This window comes from Argiope bruennichi, chromosome 1 (genome assembly GCF_947563725.1).
Source record: "Argiope bruennichi chromosome 1, qqArgBrue1.1, whole genome shotgun sequence".
Classification (NCBI taxonomy): Eukaryota; Metazoa; Arthropoda; class Arachnida; order Araneae; family Araneidae; genus Argiope; species Argiope bruennichi.
The window spans coordinates 92,297,764-92,317,955 of NC_079151.1; the positions used below are offsets into that span (position 1 = coordinate 92,297,764).

Sequence of the window (20,192 nt, forward strand, 5' to 3'; positions counted from 1 at the left end):
CTTAGAATTTTCTAAAACAATCCATAAACATTTAAAAGGATTAATGCAATCAGGTTCAAAATATAGAATCTAAATGCTATTTCAGAAAAAGGTTATATGGAAGGTTATAAGGAAATTTATTATTGCAAACCATAGTGGTTTTAAAGGTCGGTTTACACTCAGCGAGTTGCAAGATTCCAGTAAGATTGAGCATGCATCCAGAGACCGGACATTAGCAAGTTCTTGAATCGACAGAACAAATACCTGCTACTGTTCAGTTTCTGCACATGCATGGTCGTACTGGATAGATTGTAGCTGGCTGAATGTAAACCCTACTTAATAATGAATTGATTTTAATATTGTTACATTTCTTACAGAAATCCAGTTTCATCCATTGCCTGCTGTTACCTTTCGTACAATTGGTGGTGTATTGGATTTTTATATATTTTTGGGACCATCTCCAGAAGAAGTTATTCAGCAATATACAGAGGTAGAATTTTTAAACTGGTGAAAATTTTACATTACTTTTTATCTTTTTAATGTTATATTATTTAATGCTTTTCCAATGACCAAACTTCTGATAAAAACTGTCAAATATTAATAATAATTCAGCAAATCTGATTGATGGCTTTTTTAATGGTGAATCTTATTGCCAAATATTGTCAGCATTTTAGTTTGGTACTATTAATTAAAACATTCATTATTCTTTATCCTTTGTAGCTCTTAGATTTTGAGAATTTCATTTTATATTTAATTTTTGGATGTGAAAGATCTGAAATATGGTTTGAAGGCACTTCCTTTTTTTAATATCATGATTACTATATTCTTCTTTATCCTCTTTGAAAACTATTCTTCCTTAATATAATATAGATTATTGCAACATTCATTATCATTGTTTCTGTGCAATTATTTTTAAAAAATTAAAAATGAGTATTATAAAAAAGTTATATAATTGTTTTTTAGATACTAATTAACTATGCTGATAAAATATAAGAGCTTTATCAGATCAATTATTCAATTCATCAATTATGTGGTCAGTTATTTGCTTCTTTCAAGATTTGCTGCCACACACATGAAATTTTGTAAATTTTATTTAATCTTATTTAAAGTATCAGAGATCGGATTTTTTTTTAATAAACTTTATTTTGAAACTTTTTGATGGGAGGATATCACTTTTATATTTTTAATGTTTTATATGTTTGTGGAATAATGTATAAATCACTAGATTTTTAAAAATTAGCTTTCAGTTGCCCATAGCAAGATAATTTAATTTAACAAATCAGATTTGTCATATAAGTATTGTTATGATTAATATGATTTTCAAGCATAATATTATTTTTTAATATGGAAATAATTAAATATTCTTCTGTGAGTGTTGTGTTATTTTTCAAACTGTAATTTCTTAACGTCTTTTAAGTCAAAAGTCTTAATTTATTTATTCCCATGTAATATTTTGTTTTCTCTTTTAATAGTATAAATATTTAATTATTTCTTTAGGCTATAGGTCGTCCATCTATACCACCTTATTGGTCTTTAGGTCTTCATGTGGGTCAACTTCCTCATCAATCCATAGATGAGACAGAAAAGTTACTAAATGAGTTGAAAACAAAACATATTCCCTGGGTAACATTTTTTATTCATTTTTTTCCCTTAGAAATTGAATAATTTTCTTGAAATTAAAAAAATTACCATCCAGTCTGAATTACTAGTTATAAATTTTTGAAACCTATATTAACGGCTCATATGATCAGTAACGATTTTATTTTCAAAAGTAAATTACATTCTTTCACATAAAACAATTAATAGTTTGATGTTTTATGAAGAGAATTTCTCAGCTGTTCAGAAAGTTTTTAAATGATTGAAATAAAAAAAAATAAAAAAAAAAGGAGGAGAAGAAGAAAAATATTACTTATAAAATGGGTTTTTATTATTCATTTTGCTAATTTTTTAAAGTTATTTCTTGTGTTTAAAATATTTTACAAAATGTGACTGCAGATATGAATAAATAAAAGTGTACATTTTATTGATTTTATTTTGTTAGTACATAACACAATTGTTTGTACATAGCAATTTTGTTTACATAACATTAGTAAGATACAGAAACGTTTTACAGTTCTTTTCAATTTACTTACTGTTATGTTTGATACAATAACAAATTGATACAAAAATAAACATTTAATTTATTATTTAATCAGATTGATGAACAAGGTTTTTTTTACTGTTAATTACTTTTTTTTTTTTTTTTTTTTTTGTAATTTTAATTTCCAAAATTTTCCATTTCTCTTCTCCAGGAGTCTCTTATTTTAAATGACAATATTGTTTTGAAGATTCCATCAGGAAACAAAGAAAAACTTTCAAACCTGACTTCTATTCTGAAGAATAAAAATCAAAAACTAATTTTCCAACTTTCAGCCAGTATTCCAAAAGATGTTGTTCTAAATAGAGATTCTGTCTTTAATTCAGCCTTGGTAAAAGATGTTTTTATCTGTGATAAATGGGGATGGAATCCTGTTGAAGGAAAGGTATGTTTTTTTGAAAATTTATATTAATTAGTTTTTTTTTTAATTTGAACATTTTGTACCTGCATAAAAAATTTATTACAAAATATCTATTTATACAGAACTATTTTATTTGACTTTATTTTTAGTATATTTTTACTATGCTTGATAAAAGCATATTATCAAAATCTATCTCTTTAATTTTGATGACTAATGTATAGATAGAATTGAATTTAAAAAAATAATTTAGATTTGCAATTGCTTTACAGTTACTCTATTTTTTATTAATTTGATACTGATTTGTAAATAAATTAAGACTAAGATTTTATCAAGAATTTAAATTTAATTGAAAGATTTCTTTTAAAATAACTCAAATATTTATTCTTTTTAGAATTTCTTGTTAGAGATTAACATGCATGATAATATAGTGAAAATCACTGTTATAATTGGCAACTATTAAAATGAAATATAATCTAAACTTTTCAAATTCCAATAAATGAATGATTTTAAAATTAAGATGTACTAACTTTAAAAAAATGTTTGTTTTTTATTCATTGTTTTCAAATACTCTATGGAGGTTTATGTGAATTAGTAATTTTATTAGTTCTAATTTATGAAGAAACACCTCTTTAGAGTATAAATAGCATATCTGTTAATTATGTATCTCATTCTATGTATCTATATCAAAATACAATACAACCCCAGTTGACCAAACTAAAGCGGATGGATAATTTCAAATAACAACTTTTCTTTTAAGTTATGGATATCTGTAAACTATTTTGTATCTAAATGCAGTATGTAATTGTGAAATGTTGTATGTGTAAAACAAATTTAAAACTCTCTCTGAAGGCTATAGTTATGTTCTTTATTAAAGTTAAATGTGCATTTTTAGGATTACAGTAGGTATTTATCAATATATACTAGTAAAAATGTGTCGCTTTTAAATTATTCATAAAAAAGAAAAACAATAATTTGTTTCTTGCATCTTTACTGATGTTTTTGAACAACAATGTCCCAACATGATTGGATTAGAACACCAACTGCTACTGATTAATTACATTGTTCAAAAAATCTTAGAACAATCTTAATAACAGTACATGTACTGTAGTTTCTGCATTGCTTTAAAAAAAAAAGTATTAATATATAATATGTGAATGGTTTCAATTGGTACACTTTTAATTATTATATTAAAAAAGGCAAGACGCATTGTGGGTTATTGAATGATATTGCAAACTAATCTAGGCTTACACCCACTGATCTAAAAGCATCATTAACTATAACTCAGTTGTCTATTTTGGACTCTTCTTGCAGTGAAACCGCTTTTACAGTTTCTTGGTATTTGATTTCTTCCGAATTTTTTATAACTACACATTCATCCACATGCATGCATATATATCTTTGCACCCGAGAATTCCTTTTATCATTTCTGGCAATTTTTTAAAAGATTTCGCATATTCTCCTTCATGTACATCTTTTTTTTTTCTTCTTTTTTTAAGAGTTTTTACTTTTGCACTCCCATGCTGTTAAATACCAATACATTATGTGTTTCACATTTACCGACTTGTATCATATTTTTGTTTTGTAAACCATTTTTCTGCAGGATGATTCTCAGTAATAACCTACTATAGTTTTATTTAAATATCTGTTACACTCATATAAATAGCTGGATTATATTGATTACATTTTGAGGCAGTGAGATCAGGTGTTCACATTTCCACTAGCCATATTATAGCATGTTTTTACCTTCACTATTTTTTCTATGCAGTACAGTATAGTATATGTTTTTTTTTTTTTGTATTTTCAATTTCAGAGGCATTTTAAATAATCCAAGTTCATTAATCGGCTTTAACTCTATGTATCCTTATCAATTAACAGGGTTTTATGTATTTGTCTTACTGATCTATTATTGAATATTAAGATTTCGACAGAATTAATGTCTTAATGTATCATATAAGTATAGACATGTATGTATTCATACATTTTTATACTGTTGTAATTTGTGTGTATATGGGGGGGGATTATAAGGAAAAGGAATATTTAAGTGCAGAACCAAATTAATACATTTTAAATTCATAGTAAGAGGCTGGAAAATGCCATGTTTTCATTCATCATTTATATTGTTATTATTACTTAATGTAACCACTTTATCATAAAGAGGCTTCTTTGCCAACTATTCGAACTTTTGATTTATAAGGATAAGATACATATGCTAAAAGTTAAATAAATTCATATGTATTTTTTTAAAATCAATTCATGTTTATTGTGTTTCAATTATATATAAAATTATAATTATTATTTTGCTTAGGTTTTATAAGCCATGCTTAAATTTCTGATCACTGTTTTAAAGTCTTGGGTATAGTTTTCATATTTGCTATGCCGTGATCTATAGATTAATTGGTTTTCATAAATTCAATCCACATTTTCATTTATTCTTAGTATTATGGAAAAACTGTTGTGTATCCTGATTTTGGAAGTTTTGAAAGTGCTAGATGGTGGTCCAAAGTTATCAAGAAGATGTCATCTTCTTTACACTTTGATGGCTTATGGCTTGTATGTAAAAGTTACTATATGGATTACTTTGTTAAAGATTTTTTGTTGTTGTTGTTTTTAAATTCTATATTATGAGCAATAAATAGTAATCTAATATATACTTAGAAGTTTATTCCTTTAAACTCTACTGCTGGCAAGTCATTATATTTATTTTTGAAGGCAATCTATTCCAGCTGTTTTAAGGGCTAACAGTACACAAAAAGATAAAGTTTACTGATACTGAATGCATGTGCGAAAATGTAAACTATTTACTTTTTATTTGAATTGCATTCATGTATATAGAACTTTAAATTATTAATGCATTTCTAATGTGACAAATTGGTAATTTTTTTATGCATTAATTTATTTTTATGCAGATAATTTTTTAGTTTGTGTTATAGATATTTAAAGAATATATAGTATGTTAGCTTCTATGTGATCAGAATTCCATCCTATTGAAATTTTTATTTTTAGCAGTTGATCTCTTCTTTATGTTGCATGAAATTGAGTTTGAAAGCACATTAGTTATAATAAGAATTATTATTTCTGCTTCATCTCGATTCTTGAATGTAAACAGTGTGGGATATAGCGACAATGATTGTTATCCCCTATTTCTTCTTAAAATGTTATATTCTAAATATGCAGATTTTATAAGTAATTTTTTATGGTCATTTAGACAGCAAATGTATTTTATTAAAAGCACATCATTGCTAAAATTAAAATCATTGAAAAATATTTTGTATATTTTGAAAACTGCTATTTCTGTATTTGTATATAAATTTAATCGAATAATAAATATGCAGAAATATGTTACAAAAAAAACACACACAAAATAATATAAACACAAAGTTTAATCAATTTGGGTTTTAAATATTAAAACATGAAATAAATTCAATAGTGAGTGATAAAACAAAAGATAAATTTTAATTATAATAAATATATAGCTCAAAGTTTTTAACAAAGTTTAAAACAAATAATAATTATCAGATCTTTAAATATCTCTCTAATACTTGAGAGTGTTTTCATAACACTATATCAGTAAATTTGAGACAAATAAGCCAAATTTATCTCCCACAATGTTTAAAATAGTTCAAAAACTCTAAATAAATTTGAAAAAGTACTTAAGTAAGAAAAAATTTTCAATTATATTTTATTAAGAAAATGTTGAATAATTGTAGAGCAAATGCATGGTACTCAGATTTCATGGGAAAAGTTGTGTTCATCAGTTCATTGTTTCTATTGGAAGTCATAGCTTTTCTATAGCTATAGAATTATAGAAAGCATAATTTTTTAATATTTCTTCAAACACAATTCTGAATTGACATAAGTAATTTGGTTTGTTTATTCAAAGTTGCTTCAATTATGATTTAACATTTATTTTTAGATAAATAATGAACCTACATCTAAAGCTGATGGTTCTATCAGTGGTTGCTTAAGTGATAATCTTAACAGTCCTCCATATGTACCTGGTATGTTAACTATTTTTTTTTTTATTGAAAATAAATTGTGAATTAGTATTTAATCTTAACTGCCATATGCAAATATTACAAGATGATTGCTACAATACTAAATAATAATTATTATTAATGAAGCATTACAATTATTTTATTTCCGACTTATTCTCTTATTGATTATTACATGGATTCCAGAACAAATGAAGCTTACGTATCATTGATTTTAAAAACTTCATATTCATGTTTAAAAAAATAAATATTTAATAGAAAATTTTTAATAGAAATTGAATTTTTGTTTCCTTAATAATTATGGTAATTTATTAAAATGAACAAATATGTGAATATCATGTTACTATGTATGTATGAACAAAATAGGATTTATGCAAATTAAGATGTTATAAATGTGTATTAGCAAGATGCGTGTAATAGTGCCTGTTGTAGCAATGCAATGAACCTTGCTTGCCTACATTCCTTTTTAGGTTCATAATTGTTTGCACCAATATATTTCATGACAATATTTTATAAGCAACCCAATTGTACTTTCCTGTACTTAGTTCCTTTATTCATAGTTATCTATATATCTTTTTAAAATTATGGTAGCTGAAAATGATTTTAGTCTCAAATATTTTTTTTTATTTAAAAAGATGGTTTATTGACTTTTAAAATATCATTCATCCATGTTGAAATTCAAGTAATCAAAATAATTGTATCTTAGAGTAATGGTTTTCAAATTTGGTACTGCGATTATGTTTTTTAAAGGTGTCACAAGAAAAAATCTAGAATCTGCTCATTACCGATATACTGATTGTAGCAAACGTTTTGGTGCTGAATTAAAAAAATGTGTGTGCAAATATAGCTAGATTTTAATGATTTTAAAAAAAATGCAAGCATATCCTAGGAAATATATGCAATGGCATAAATGTTAGTAATGTTGGTAGCATGAATTATGCTATTGTTCAGATAAATGAAATAACATTATGCAAATTTTAAATTTAGCTGCACATCTTTTCTTTATTTTCATTATTTCTTACACCTGTATAGTGTAATTAAAGCATCTAGCTTACAGTTTTAGAGAAGATTAGATAGTTCCACCTGAAGATCATATAGTTCCAAAGATGTGATGAGTTTAAAAATTTAAGGATTAACATCTCAACATGATGAATCTTTTTTCAACTTATTATCTGCTATGAATTGTTGTGAGATCACCTCAGCTGATAATATATACAAATTCTAATATTTAAGAATTATACAAATTTTAATAATTATGAATTATACAAACTCTAAATTATATTTTCCCATTCTTTAAGGGCTATATGAATAAGATATTTATCCACAAAGAAGACTTTTTATGCTTTATTTTGTATATATTCTGTTACATCTCTCTCTCTCTATCTATCTCTTTATATATATATATATATATATATATATATATATATATATATATAATTTCTACTGAATTATATATGAAAAGGCAGTTCGTATCTTTTATTGTGAATTCAGTTATTTTTCAGTCTTTAGATTATTCTTCAAATTCAGTTAGTTCTGGATTTGAATTTTTATTTTTTGCTTCTTAGTTATTTTATTTTTAATCTGTATACTATTTTTTGTTTTCATATTCTAAAGTAAAACTAATCCAGAGAATGGATATAATGTTCTAATTATATTTTAAGAGGGATTTATTTCATTTTTTCTGTTAGGAATATCTGGTGATACTCTTTACCATCAAACACTATGCATGGATGCTTTGCTTCACTGGAAATCAGATGTCATGTCTCATTATGATTCACATAACTTATATGGTCATTTGATGTCTATAACTACTGAGCAGTAAGTGTAAAATTCAAAATGATTAAAGAATTGACATCCAACTATAAAAAGGAAAAAGTCATATTTTACATGCATTTTTCATACTCTTTTATGTTTAAATTTATATACAGAATGTTAAATAATTAAATTTTTTTACATAAGATTAAAATTTTATTTTTATATTTGCAATTGAATTGTTTTACTGAATATCTTAGTGTTGTGAAGGGAAAAAAAAAGATAAAAAAAAATTTAAGTACGTGAACAGACTATTTAATAAATTACAAAAAGAAAAGATTTACAGATAAAGGATTGATTGAGATTAAAATAAAAGATATTTATAGTTTCACTAGGAGTTATAATGAAATCAAAATGTATTTGCTTGAAATTTAAAAAAATTATTTTAAATCAGTTATTATGTCATTTTGTTGAAGTGAATTATTTAATGCGCATTATGTGTTTCAGAAAAAATTTTCATATTAATTAGTCTTTACTATTTAAATTTGATTATCAAATTTTTTATGTTTTAAAACAAAAGAAACTTTTTAATATCTTGATAAAAAAAGGCATTTTTTTTTTTTTTTTATTGTTAATACCATCCAAAATAATGTGTAAAATTTGACAGCTATATGTAACAACAAGACTATACTATTTCAACCATATGTTTGAAAAAAGTATAAATATATATTTAAAAAAAAAATTCTTTTTCTCTTTCTGTCTTAAAAAAAAAAATAGTAACATCTATTTCTTTTCTTTCAAATTTTAACTTTTTCTTTTCTCAACAGATAGTTAAGTGCATTATGCATTTTGCAAAGGAAAATATGTTACATATTTTTTATAATTAAACATTTTTGGCATTGCACATTTTTTTAAATATACTTTAATTATTTTTAAATAAGTAAAATATAAAAATAAATTTTACACTGCATTAAATTTTCTTTGTCTGTGCAAGAATGATCAGAAGGAAGAGGGATTGAGATCCGACTACACCAAAAGGCTTTCAGCCTGGGTCAAAATATGTATTTAAAAGAAACCCACTTAAGTGCAAGTAGCATATGGTGAAATCAAATTATAACTGTAATGTAGATTTATCATGCTATGACACTTTATTTTATGAGAGAGAAATCCCTAACCGGAAATATCAGGTTTGTCTGAAGCACATCCAGTTCTACTCGTGGTTTCTTAGTTGTATCGTGGCACATACACCATTTTTCTTATTTACATGAATATTTGAAAATCCTGCTGAAAAGAAAAAAATTTTAAGCCAGTGTTATTTATGTTTTGAGCTTCTTTTTTTATTAGATATGCAGTGAGCCTTATTTTTTAGTAACACTGCTAAATACCAGAATAAAAGATTAACAATCTATAGCTCACTCACTTTATATAAAAGTAAAAAAAAATATTGATTTATTTGTAAATTGCAATGCAAATAGTCTTTCTACCAAAACATTTCCTTTTTATATGTCATATTCTATTAAACTGGAACTTATAAGTTTCTCCTACCATATACAAATTAGCATTCTAACAAAGTTAAAGATATAAATGATCTGAAGAATTCAAGTTCACTTGTATAGTGCATGACATAACCGTGCATTTCGACGAATTTTTTAAGAGTGCATGTTTGATTCCTAGAAAGAAGTCTCTACTCCCTGTAGCATATGATATGAGCCAGTTCAGTTATGCATATTCACTTAAAAGTGAAATTTATGATTCAAAATGTATTATTAACTTAGGCAAGCAGTTTAACTTCAGAAACAAATAGTATGAGAGATAGGGCTTAAGAAATACATTGGTTAATCAAAGGAGAACACGAAGTCACCTCCCATTATAGCTATTTTTATCTGTGTGATCTCTTGGGAGTCAATACAATATTCTAATATTAGAATTTCTTAGAGCATTTGTAATAACCTTTATACCAATAAAAGATAACCATAATTGTCTGATAATTATTTAGAATCATTAGCAAGGATAATATTTAATACCTATCTAAATAATACTTGCTGTAAGACAAACATAATCATTATATTTGTTTTGCATTTTATTCACCTTGGTAAAATTATGTGCATTACATCTCAAAATGGTTAAATTAAAGCTTTTACTGCCTTTTTTTACTAAAAAAAAGTTATTGGTCTCATTGAAATTGTGAATCTCCACTACTAATAAAGATAAATGTGTGTCCTTCTGTATGTTGGCCCACTACATGCAAAACTATTAGATATAGTGTTAACAGATTTGGCACATATACTTTGGATGGTAGTAATATGTATCTCAAAGCAATTAATATATTAATTAGAATTTTAATTAAAAATTAAGCCAGAGTTTGTTTTACTGTGATAATTTAAAATCTTACAGCACAAAAATGATTCTACATCATCTTAAAATTCAGAAAAATATTTTTTCAGTGGCTCTAATTTTTGCCGTATTACTTTTATAAAAAAATTTTAAATTGATTTTCAAAAAATATTTCTAAACATATTTTACAATAATATATTCTATTGCTGAAGTGAATTAAAATTGTTTTCATTGTCACTATAAATATTTCATTCTGCCTTTTTCGCCATTATTGATGATCCAGACTTATTTTTTGGAATTGGCTTATTTTTCCATTTTAAATAAGTTTCATTATAAAGCATGCATTTAATAAAAGTTTTGAAATTTTATGGTACTTACAGTTAGGATTTAAATTCAAAATCAAGCAATGGTGTAAGATTTTTTAAGTGTGCACATTTTGAAATACTGTTCTCTTTCCTGTAATTTAATTGGATATAAAACACAGCACACAGAAAAGAATAATATATAGCTTCTAAAATATTATGGGTTATATATTTAACAAAATTTGATAGATGTATGTAATTTTAAAAACATTTTTCTGAAGAAGCCTTTAAGACATAATTACACAAAATATTTAATTGAAATTTTTAGCAGCCAGGAATCTTGATGAAAGCTTACAGATTTTTTTTCTTGCACCATTATTTGATGTCTATGCATGACCTTTAATAGATAATCTTAAAACTTAAATTTTTTTTTACTTTTAAGCTCCATAAAATGAAAAAGTCATGTTTAATGCATTGAGTAAATTGACAGGTCATATCAAAGTTATGTTAAATCTACTGATGAAAATTTTGTCTTCAAGCTGATATCATCTGAAATTAACCTTACATATATTCAAGGAGACAGTTTCTATCTAGAATTGACTTTAGTAGTTACTAATAATAGTAGGGATAAGCTTTCATCAATCTTGGAATTCACTTTGAGAAACCCGTATTTGTTCATGGAATGTTGTATAGCATTTTCAAGAATCCCCAAGAACTTCCAAGTCAAAGTAATCCATGCCATTTAAAATAATTGATTATTAACAATAATTGCAGCTATACGGTTTTAAAACATTGTATGATTACCTCATGCAAATCCAGTGTGAATAATTATTCTATATATTTAAATTTAGATGAATGTTTATTAGTGTACTTTTGCTTCCTTTCTAAGAAAAATTGCACTTTTGTATATCCAAATTATTCATACAAACCAATTTATATTTGTATTTTTTTAGAGCATTGACTTCAAATTTTCCTTCCGAAAGAAAATGGATATTGAGTGATTCCACTTTTGTTGGAACAGGGCAGTTTGCAGGACATTATTTAAAAATTCCTCACAATAGCTGGGAAGGGATACTTGATTCTATATCTACTGTGCTAGAATTGGGAATGCATGGAATTCCTTTGGTAATTATATTTCTACTATCTAAAGAGGATTTTTAAATATTTTGCTTTTCATTGAGTTTGAATTTTACAATTTAATAACTGGTGTAGAAAACATTCTTCTTTCTTCTTTACTATGTCGCCATAGCATTTCTAAATTTACATCTTTTTATTACAGTGTATCATTTTATGTGTGAAAATAAAATAAGTAATTGATGGAATTTTAAGTAAAAATTACATATTTTAAATTAAGAATATAAATTTAAAATAGTGTTTTGTTTATTCCATGAGTTTTGAAGTTCCTTTACATTTTTGTAAAATGAAAAAATGAGATTTTTTTTTTACTATAACAAGTGGTTTATAATATGAAGCATAAATAGGATAGGATTGGCATATTTTGAACACTGATATCTTGTTTTGTTATATACTTTTTCATCTGATAATATATTATTTATATGATTTTTTAACTAATATACTTAGATTTTTTTTCCCTTATTTTGCCTATCTTTTCTCTTGTCAATATTTTAGACTTTTCTATTTTTACTCTCTTTCTTATATGTTCTATTGGTTTTTTAATAAATAATATTGATAATCCTCTTTACTTATTAATATTTTCATTTCTTTTGAATTATTGCAAAAATTGCAGTTTATAGAAAATAAAATATAAATTTTGAAAGTCTTCTTGTAACTTTAATAAAAGGTAACTTAAAAAATCTTTTTCTTAAATTGCTTTTATCTTTTTATTTACAAGATATCCAAATATCACTAGGTTCATGTAATGTCTATATATTATTAAATTTTAAAGATTGTTTAGTTTTTCAAAACATTTTATACATTATCATATGATGTTAACATGTTAGAAAGTTTATTTATTTATTTACATTTGCTGACAACCAAAATAAAATAAACCAAAAGACAAGAATTTTAATCAAAAATGAATAATAAATAAACAAATGAAATTGGATTATAATTATTACTTATTGTGGCAGTTTTTGTAAATTTCTGTTACTATTTATGATGTAATAAACCTAAATTAAAAATTTCTTCTTATAAACTTAATTAAAATGGGGTTTAAATATTTTTATTTTGGTAGATTTATTAGCTTTTTTATTTCTTATGAATACTGCTCCTTTTAATAATTTGTAATTCAAATATCATTTTGTGAATTGTTTTCCCCAAGTATTAGAAACAAGTGTTTTAAAAAAATGACCTATTGTTTTTTTATATATTGTTATAAAAGGAAAAATTGAATTTTGCTTGTTTCTTTTAATTTTAAATTTTTGGCTTATTTAGTGACTTTCTTTTAGACAGGTACAAGTGTATGTGAAGAACCATCTGATGGTGATGAAAGAAATGAAGAGTTGTGTTTAAGGTGGCTACAATGTGCTGTATTTTTCCCTCTCCTTCAACTACATAATGGTGCTGTTGATTATGTGAGTTTTCTCTTTTGTGAAATTCCATTGTTCTGACTGTCAGTCGAACATTACATTTACATTTTACAGTTACATTTCTTTTCCTTTCTTAAAAAAAAAAGAATAGAAGTAGACCTACTTAAGGATAACTTGTAACACATTTTAATTCCGAGTGAAAAAAATTATTTGCAAAGCACTTAATCCCTTTAAAGTTATAATTATTCTTTCATGTAAAATTAATTTTTAGTGAAAAATATTAAATTCTTGTGAAAAAAATTTGGAAGAATTAGTTTCGAAATTGTTAAATAACAAGGAGTTTAAATGTGGTGAGATAAAATAATAAATAATTTTTTAACGTAAAAAAAATTGTCCCTTGAGAAGTTTCAATACAATAGCCATGAGACGATTTACCTTTAATATACATATGCTTTAAGTAAGTTTAGTGTGTGGATATCTCACTCTAGTATCTCTTATTCAACTGATTTTGAACGATTTTTAATTTTATTCTTTGTTCATAGCTAGTAATTCTACATAATTATGATACTGTTTACCAATATGTATATTCAGGTAATAAAAATGTTTAACATATGCTTAGTGTAATTTTAGCTAAAGTCATTTTTACAGTCTTCATTTGTAACAAAAATAAATATTTTAGTGAATTAAATAGTGACAAGTTTTTTGTTAATGATAAATGCCTATATTTATCATAATTTCTCTCTGTTTCTATCTTACTATGAATTTATTTTAAAATAAAATAAGTAATTCATTAAAAATTGATTGATTTTTAAAAAAATCTTTGTAGATTTTTTTAAATATAATATGGAGTACCACCTGTTTAGTGCCTTCTTACTTATCTTTTTACACATGTTACCTGTTTTGTAAAAATGAATTTAAGATGTGCTTTCACCCTTCTCTCTCTTCAGCTATTATTTTCTCGTATATGAAGTATGGAGAAAATATTATTGTCGTGAAAGAATTTGAACTCCAGATTTTGATGAATTTCTACATTTTAGATCCCTCTCCCTGAGTTCACAAAACATTTTTGGAAAATGTCTATTTCTTTATCTATGGTTAAAATAACTCAAAAATGCTTTGAGCTAGATGGATGAAATATGGTATAATGGTCTTTACACCAAATTTGTGGATTTCTACCAAATTTTGAGCAAAATCTATTCAGAAGATGGCTGTTTGAATGTAAATTCACACAAAAACTACAAAACAAAGAAAGCTAGATGGATAAAATTCAGTACACAAATTTAACATCTATATTGTAATCATCAAATTTTGAATGAAATGGAACAAGTCTGTTGATTGTCAGTCTGTACTTTCAGAAACAGATAACTCAAAAACTCAATGACTTAAATATTTCAAATTTGATATGTGACTTCGTGACTGCAACTGCAGTTCTATGTCCAATTTTGATTTCATTCAGTGGAGAAAAAACACAATTTCACCTTTATTAGAATGTATGCAAGAAAGTGTTAAGGAGATCACTCCTGCTGGCTTTGTTAATAATAAATAAATTTTTCACGGATTGTTCAAACTAAAATATTTTGATTTTATTATGATGAATCTCACTTATATTCCTGTATATTATCGTTCTTTCCTGTTTATTAAGAGAGCTATCAAATTAATAACAACCAGTTCAAAGAATGTTTTATTTCTTTTCTTGTCCAATTTAAGATTTTTATATTATTGAGTGATTAAAATAAAAAATCTGAGATAATTACATTTTGTAACAAAAACATTTCTTATCATTACAAAGCAGTTATAAAATATTTATAATTCCTTCACAAAATAAACCATTTGGTAATTAGTGAACAGTATAGCAGCTGAATTAATTATTGAATAATTTTCATGAGATGCATTGTGGATTTTGTATCATCTGCTATGTTGATTTATACCATAATTTTTATCAGGTGAAGTATTTTCTTATTTGAAATATGAATTAAATATTTCTTATAACTTTTTGGTTTTTTTTTAAATTTAATTTGAATTATAAAATTAAAGTTTATTAATTGGGAATTCATGTATGGAATTCTAATTTTCACAGAATTACCATAATTTCAAATTTAAAAATGAATACTGAGTTTTGTTAGTAATTTTTTCTTTCATCTGAACTTTTTAGTGGTAATTAGAAATATATAGATTCCACTTAAAAATTTCCTTAGAATGTTGTTGCTAAAAATTAAATATAGGGATATTTTTTTAGATAACTAAATTGAAACAAATTCTGTGTATAACTTTACCAATCAATAATTAGATAAAAATGAAAAAATCTATATGTTTATTTAATTTTTTTCTTAAATTTTCAGTTATTTAAATTAGGGTATGAAAATAAAGAAGTTTTTCATGTGATTCGCAATGCCCTATCGAGGAGATATGAGTTGTTACCTCAACTTTACACACTTCTTTACCTGGCACACACTAAAGGCTCAACTGTTGTGCGACCACTTTTCCACAAGTAAGGTAGTTTTTGAAATATTGAATGAATATTTTTATGAGATTATGGATATTGAACTTCTTGTCTTAATGGTGATTAGGTACCTTTATTTATTTCAGTTTTCCAAATGACAATGAAACCTATCCCATTAATTCACAATTTATGTGGGGCTCATCTCTTTTAATATCACCAATTCTAGAGGAGGTAATAAACTTTTCCAAATAATAATATAGTTCCTATATAAGTTATTACGCAATTTACTAATTTTAACTCTATTTTCTACTATTCTCCATTCCACAGTTCCATTTTAAACATGTATATTGCATTTTTTTCTTATCATCATTATTATTATTATTATTATATTGAGTTTAATGTATTAATTTATGTAAATTAGTTTTTTATTATATTCAAGATCATTCTTTTGTTCTGTAATACAAATAGAAATGATGGAGTTTTTGAACTATTGCTTCAGTTAAAAATAATGTAAGGAAATGCCTTTGTTTAATGATCTTGCTCATAAATAGGTAAATGTAAGGGGAAAAAGAAAGGGAGAAATCTGTTGTAGATATTTATCATGAAGAGAATGTAGTAGTGAGTCAATAAATTGAATTTAAATTTGTTTTTTAGTAATTAATTTTTGTTAGCAATTTAAAGGAAATCTCTGAAGCATTAAACTTATATCGACAATTTAGAAGTTAATTTATTCAACATTATTAGTTAAAAATAGCTACAGAAAATTAAATGCAAAAATTACACAGTCATGGTGTTTGACCTCCTTTATACAAAGTTAAGTCTGTGAAACTATATATAGCATATAATAGCTTTATTAATCTTTATAAAGTTTTGTGTGCATAATCTAGTAATGCATCATATTGAGTGTCTAATTTAAAATTAATTAAGAAATAAATATATCTATGAGTGAGTGTGGCTTCATTTGATAGATAATCTTGACTACTTTTAAATTTAGATACATTATGGGCAATTTTGAAATTTTTGCCAAAAAAATTAATTTTCATTCTTCTGTTGAGACAGTGTTGCAACTTTGTACAGGAGCATACTAAAATAAGTATATTTAAAGTTGTTGGTATAATTCTGTACAGCAGAGATCACACAAGGTATATATCTAATATTCGTGAGACCTTGATTATATCTGGAATTGTGTGCCATGAGTTTATTATAACAAAACAATGATATATCAAAAATTGTATCAAATTATATTAAAATTATAATTTTATAACAAAATAAAATTATATCAAAATTTGCTATGTCTGAAATGTTATGTATGTTATAAAATTTTGAGCATAATGGCTTTCATGAGTTATATTTCTAACATTTTATCAAGATATTAATCATACATTCATCAATAAATCATTCCTCTTCCCTACAGAATTCCAGGAAATTAAATTTCTACCTGCCACAAGGTATTTGGTTTGATTTTTATCAGGTAAGATACTCTGAGAAATTTTTAAATTTCTATGTATAAATTTAAATATTAATATAAGGCTCAAATCTTCATTATTGGGTATGTAAATGTGATGCTTTTTAAAAAGAAAAATAGATGTCATGAGATGAATGCTGCTGATTCTGGAAACACTTATACTTAAAAATTTAACTTAATATTTTATAATTAATATACAAAATCTGTCATTTGAATAGTGATATTTTTAGATCATTAAAAATACTGTTTCTCAAAAATTAATAATTTTAGAAAGATTTTACGTCAGTAGTTATTGAGAGGAAAACAATAGTAGAAATATACCTTTACCATTGGAAATTTAAAATGAACAGCCTACATTGATTATTACACCTTGAGAACTATTTTTTAAAAATTAATGATTTTGTTATGCATAATAAAAATCATGCTACCTCAAAAATCACAATGTAGATTAACTTGAATTTACTGAAGTATTGAAGTTTAAATGTGTCCATTTTCCTGAAAAGTAGAGCATAGCTTTTTTTTTTTTTTTTTTTTCCATTTCAATAATCACTCTACACACTAAATATATATAATATATATAATATCTATACTGAGCAGTCTTCTTTTAAAAAAAAGTTAAGTTCTTATAACAACTGGATTTCTTCCTTGGCAAAATCTGTTTCCTGATAGCAATACATATAAACATATGCAACTTCTTTTAGTATTGCATTGTGTCTTCCTCAAATAAGTTTGCATTTAAAACAAAATGTTTTATATACTGTAAAAAGGGTGTTATTATATTTAAACAGCAAATATTAGTAAGAAATTAATGTTATTCTTATCTATTTACCTATTATGAGATTCTCTTCTAAGATACAGTTATTTCATTCAAATGAAATTACGATTTTTAGAAACTTTGTGAATAAGAAAATTAAAAAATTAAAAACTTTAATCATAAATTTTTTTTAAAACTTAATTTTTCTTATATTAAAAATATTATAAAATTAATTTTCAATATTTTAAAGAGTAATAAAAAAAGTTTCATAAATTTGAATCCTTTTAATCTGAATAGTTTATATTTATCCATATTAATTTTTATTCTAAAAATTAAAGGGTTTAATATAATTAACTCTTTGATGAAAATTAATGTGTTAATAAGGTTTGATTAACAATATTGTTACAATTTATTCTTTTTTAAAGATTGTGTCAGATTTGTTATTGAAAGTAGCAAATTTAATTATTAAAATACTCTTCAGTGACTTCATTAAAGAAAATATCATTACAGCAGTTTTATGCAGAATCAAAAAATCAACAGTTACATGTATGTTGAAACAGTCCAATAGGCTCAATAAAAAAGAACGATACTTTGTTCTACATGAAGACTTGAACAGATTCAGTCGAAGTTTATATAACAACTGTTTTTACTAAACAGCAATGCACAATCAATAAATTGGGAATAAACAATATGCAACAGAGCACAATTTGCTTAGAGAGAATTCTGTTGAAGGGGGACTTTCCATAAATATTGATGCTTCTCCAACATTTGCTATTTTCCATTGTCTATTGTCTTGAATTGAACTTGACTACTGACTCGCTACTAATGCATTGCTTATCTCAGTTCATGATTCATTGACTAACTCAACATTGATTACACGCCTCACAGCATGTTGACTAACTTAGTATTATTATGCTCCAGTTCCATCTACCAATGTTTTATAATGTCTGTGACAGAACAAAGAATGTTCTAGAGGATTATTATAGCTACCGTCCTAATGGATCTGTCTGCAAGATTCTTGTAGATTCTGAAATCTTCTAATTTGTCCCCAAATAACTTGCGAAGGCTGGGAGGCAGTATCAAAAATTTATAAGAATATATATATATATATCTTACTGTGAGCATTTTTCAAATTGCATGTTTAGTGAATGAATCATATTACATCATATTAAAAAAGAATTTTTAAATTTTGCGTATAAAGGTATAATTGTACTAAACATTTTACAGGGAAATCCTATTTATAGCTCTGGTGAATGGTTTACAGAAACTAGTGGACCCTTTGCTGATAATAAACAGCCTGCAGTTCTGCATATAAAAGCTGGTCATGTTATAACCTTGCAGAAACCTGCTGAAACTACTACAATAAGGTTGGAATTATTTATTTCATATATATTCAGTATCAGCAAAATAAAATTGTACACATAGCATATTGAATTTAATATTTTTAATGGCACCTAATTGTGAATAAAAGGCACATGTTTTTTTTAATATTTGCTTCCTATCTATTTAAAAATCTATTATTTCTTAATGGATTCTTTAATAAATAAGTTTTTAAGTAACTGATTTCATCATCTGCTTTATAATACTTTTCTGTGAATATAAGAATTTTGCTGGTTTATAAAAGCACTTGTTCCTTTATTAAAAAAAATTTACATCTCTGTAAATGCCTGAAAATGATAGTTTGATTACTTGATCTTAATTTTGGTATAAAGTAATTATCAAATGAAGACTCGATAAAAATTGGCCCTCTATGCAGACTTTGTGCACTTTTTCATCTGGAGAGTTGGATGACACTTTTTCAGGTGTGGCAATGAATTTTCTTTAATTTCATGCAGATGTCTTTTTACTGTTTCATTAATGTTAGCAATTCATTGAATGGAATGTTGTTATGCTCTCAAAATCTACATTCGCAGATGCTTAGTTAATAATAGTCAACTAAGCAAATGCCTATATGCTCTCACTGTCAGAGAATTTTTGCCAGTTTTTTAACTTTCAGTACATAAAAATTTTCCAAAGTTCTATATTTCTACGATTTATACTTTCTGAGAAAATGCGAGATGAAATTATGGCAGCATATCCAATGTAGAGAAAAAAGAAATTATCAGAAACTTGAATGAATATTGGCATTTGCATATAATAGAAAGATTTCAAAATGCTACCGTGCTTGCATGCGTGTGTTGCGAGAAA

General features: G+C 25.2%; 1 protein-coding gene across 4 annotated transcripts in view; it reads left to right on the plus strand.

Annotated features, from left to right (window-relative positions):
* LOC129971512 (maltase-glucoamylase-like) overlaps positions 1–20,192 on the plus strand; it is a 124,282-nt gene that overhangs the window by 100,925 nt on the left and 3,165 nt on the right. For all 4 annotated transcript variants that reach the window (XM_056085377.1, XM_056085368.1, XM_056085349.1 and 1 more), the window contains exons 6-17: positions 357–469; positions 1,477–1,602; positions 2,271–2,501; positions 4,914–5,027; positions 6,391–6,475; positions 8,158–8,287; positions 11,811–11,982; positions 13,266–13,391; positions 15,686–15,834; positions 15,933–16,017; positions 17,201–17,257; positions 19,233–19,372. In XM_056085377.1, coding sequence (XP_055941352.1) covers positions 357–469; positions 1,477–1,602; positions 2,271–2,501; positions 4,914–5,027; positions 6,391–6,475; positions 8,158–8,287; positions 11,811–11,982; positions 13,266–13,391; positions 15,686–15,834; positions 15,933–16,017; positions 17,201–17,257; positions 19,233–19,372 — 1,528 coding nt within the window. The remainder of the gene's footprint in view (positions 1–356; positions 470–1,476; positions 1,603–2,270; positions 2,502–4,913; positions 5,028–6,390; positions 6,476–8,157; positions 8,288–11,810; positions 11,983–13,265; positions 13,392–15,685; positions 15,835–15,932; positions 16,018–17,200; positions 17,258–19,232; positions 19,373–20,192) is intronic.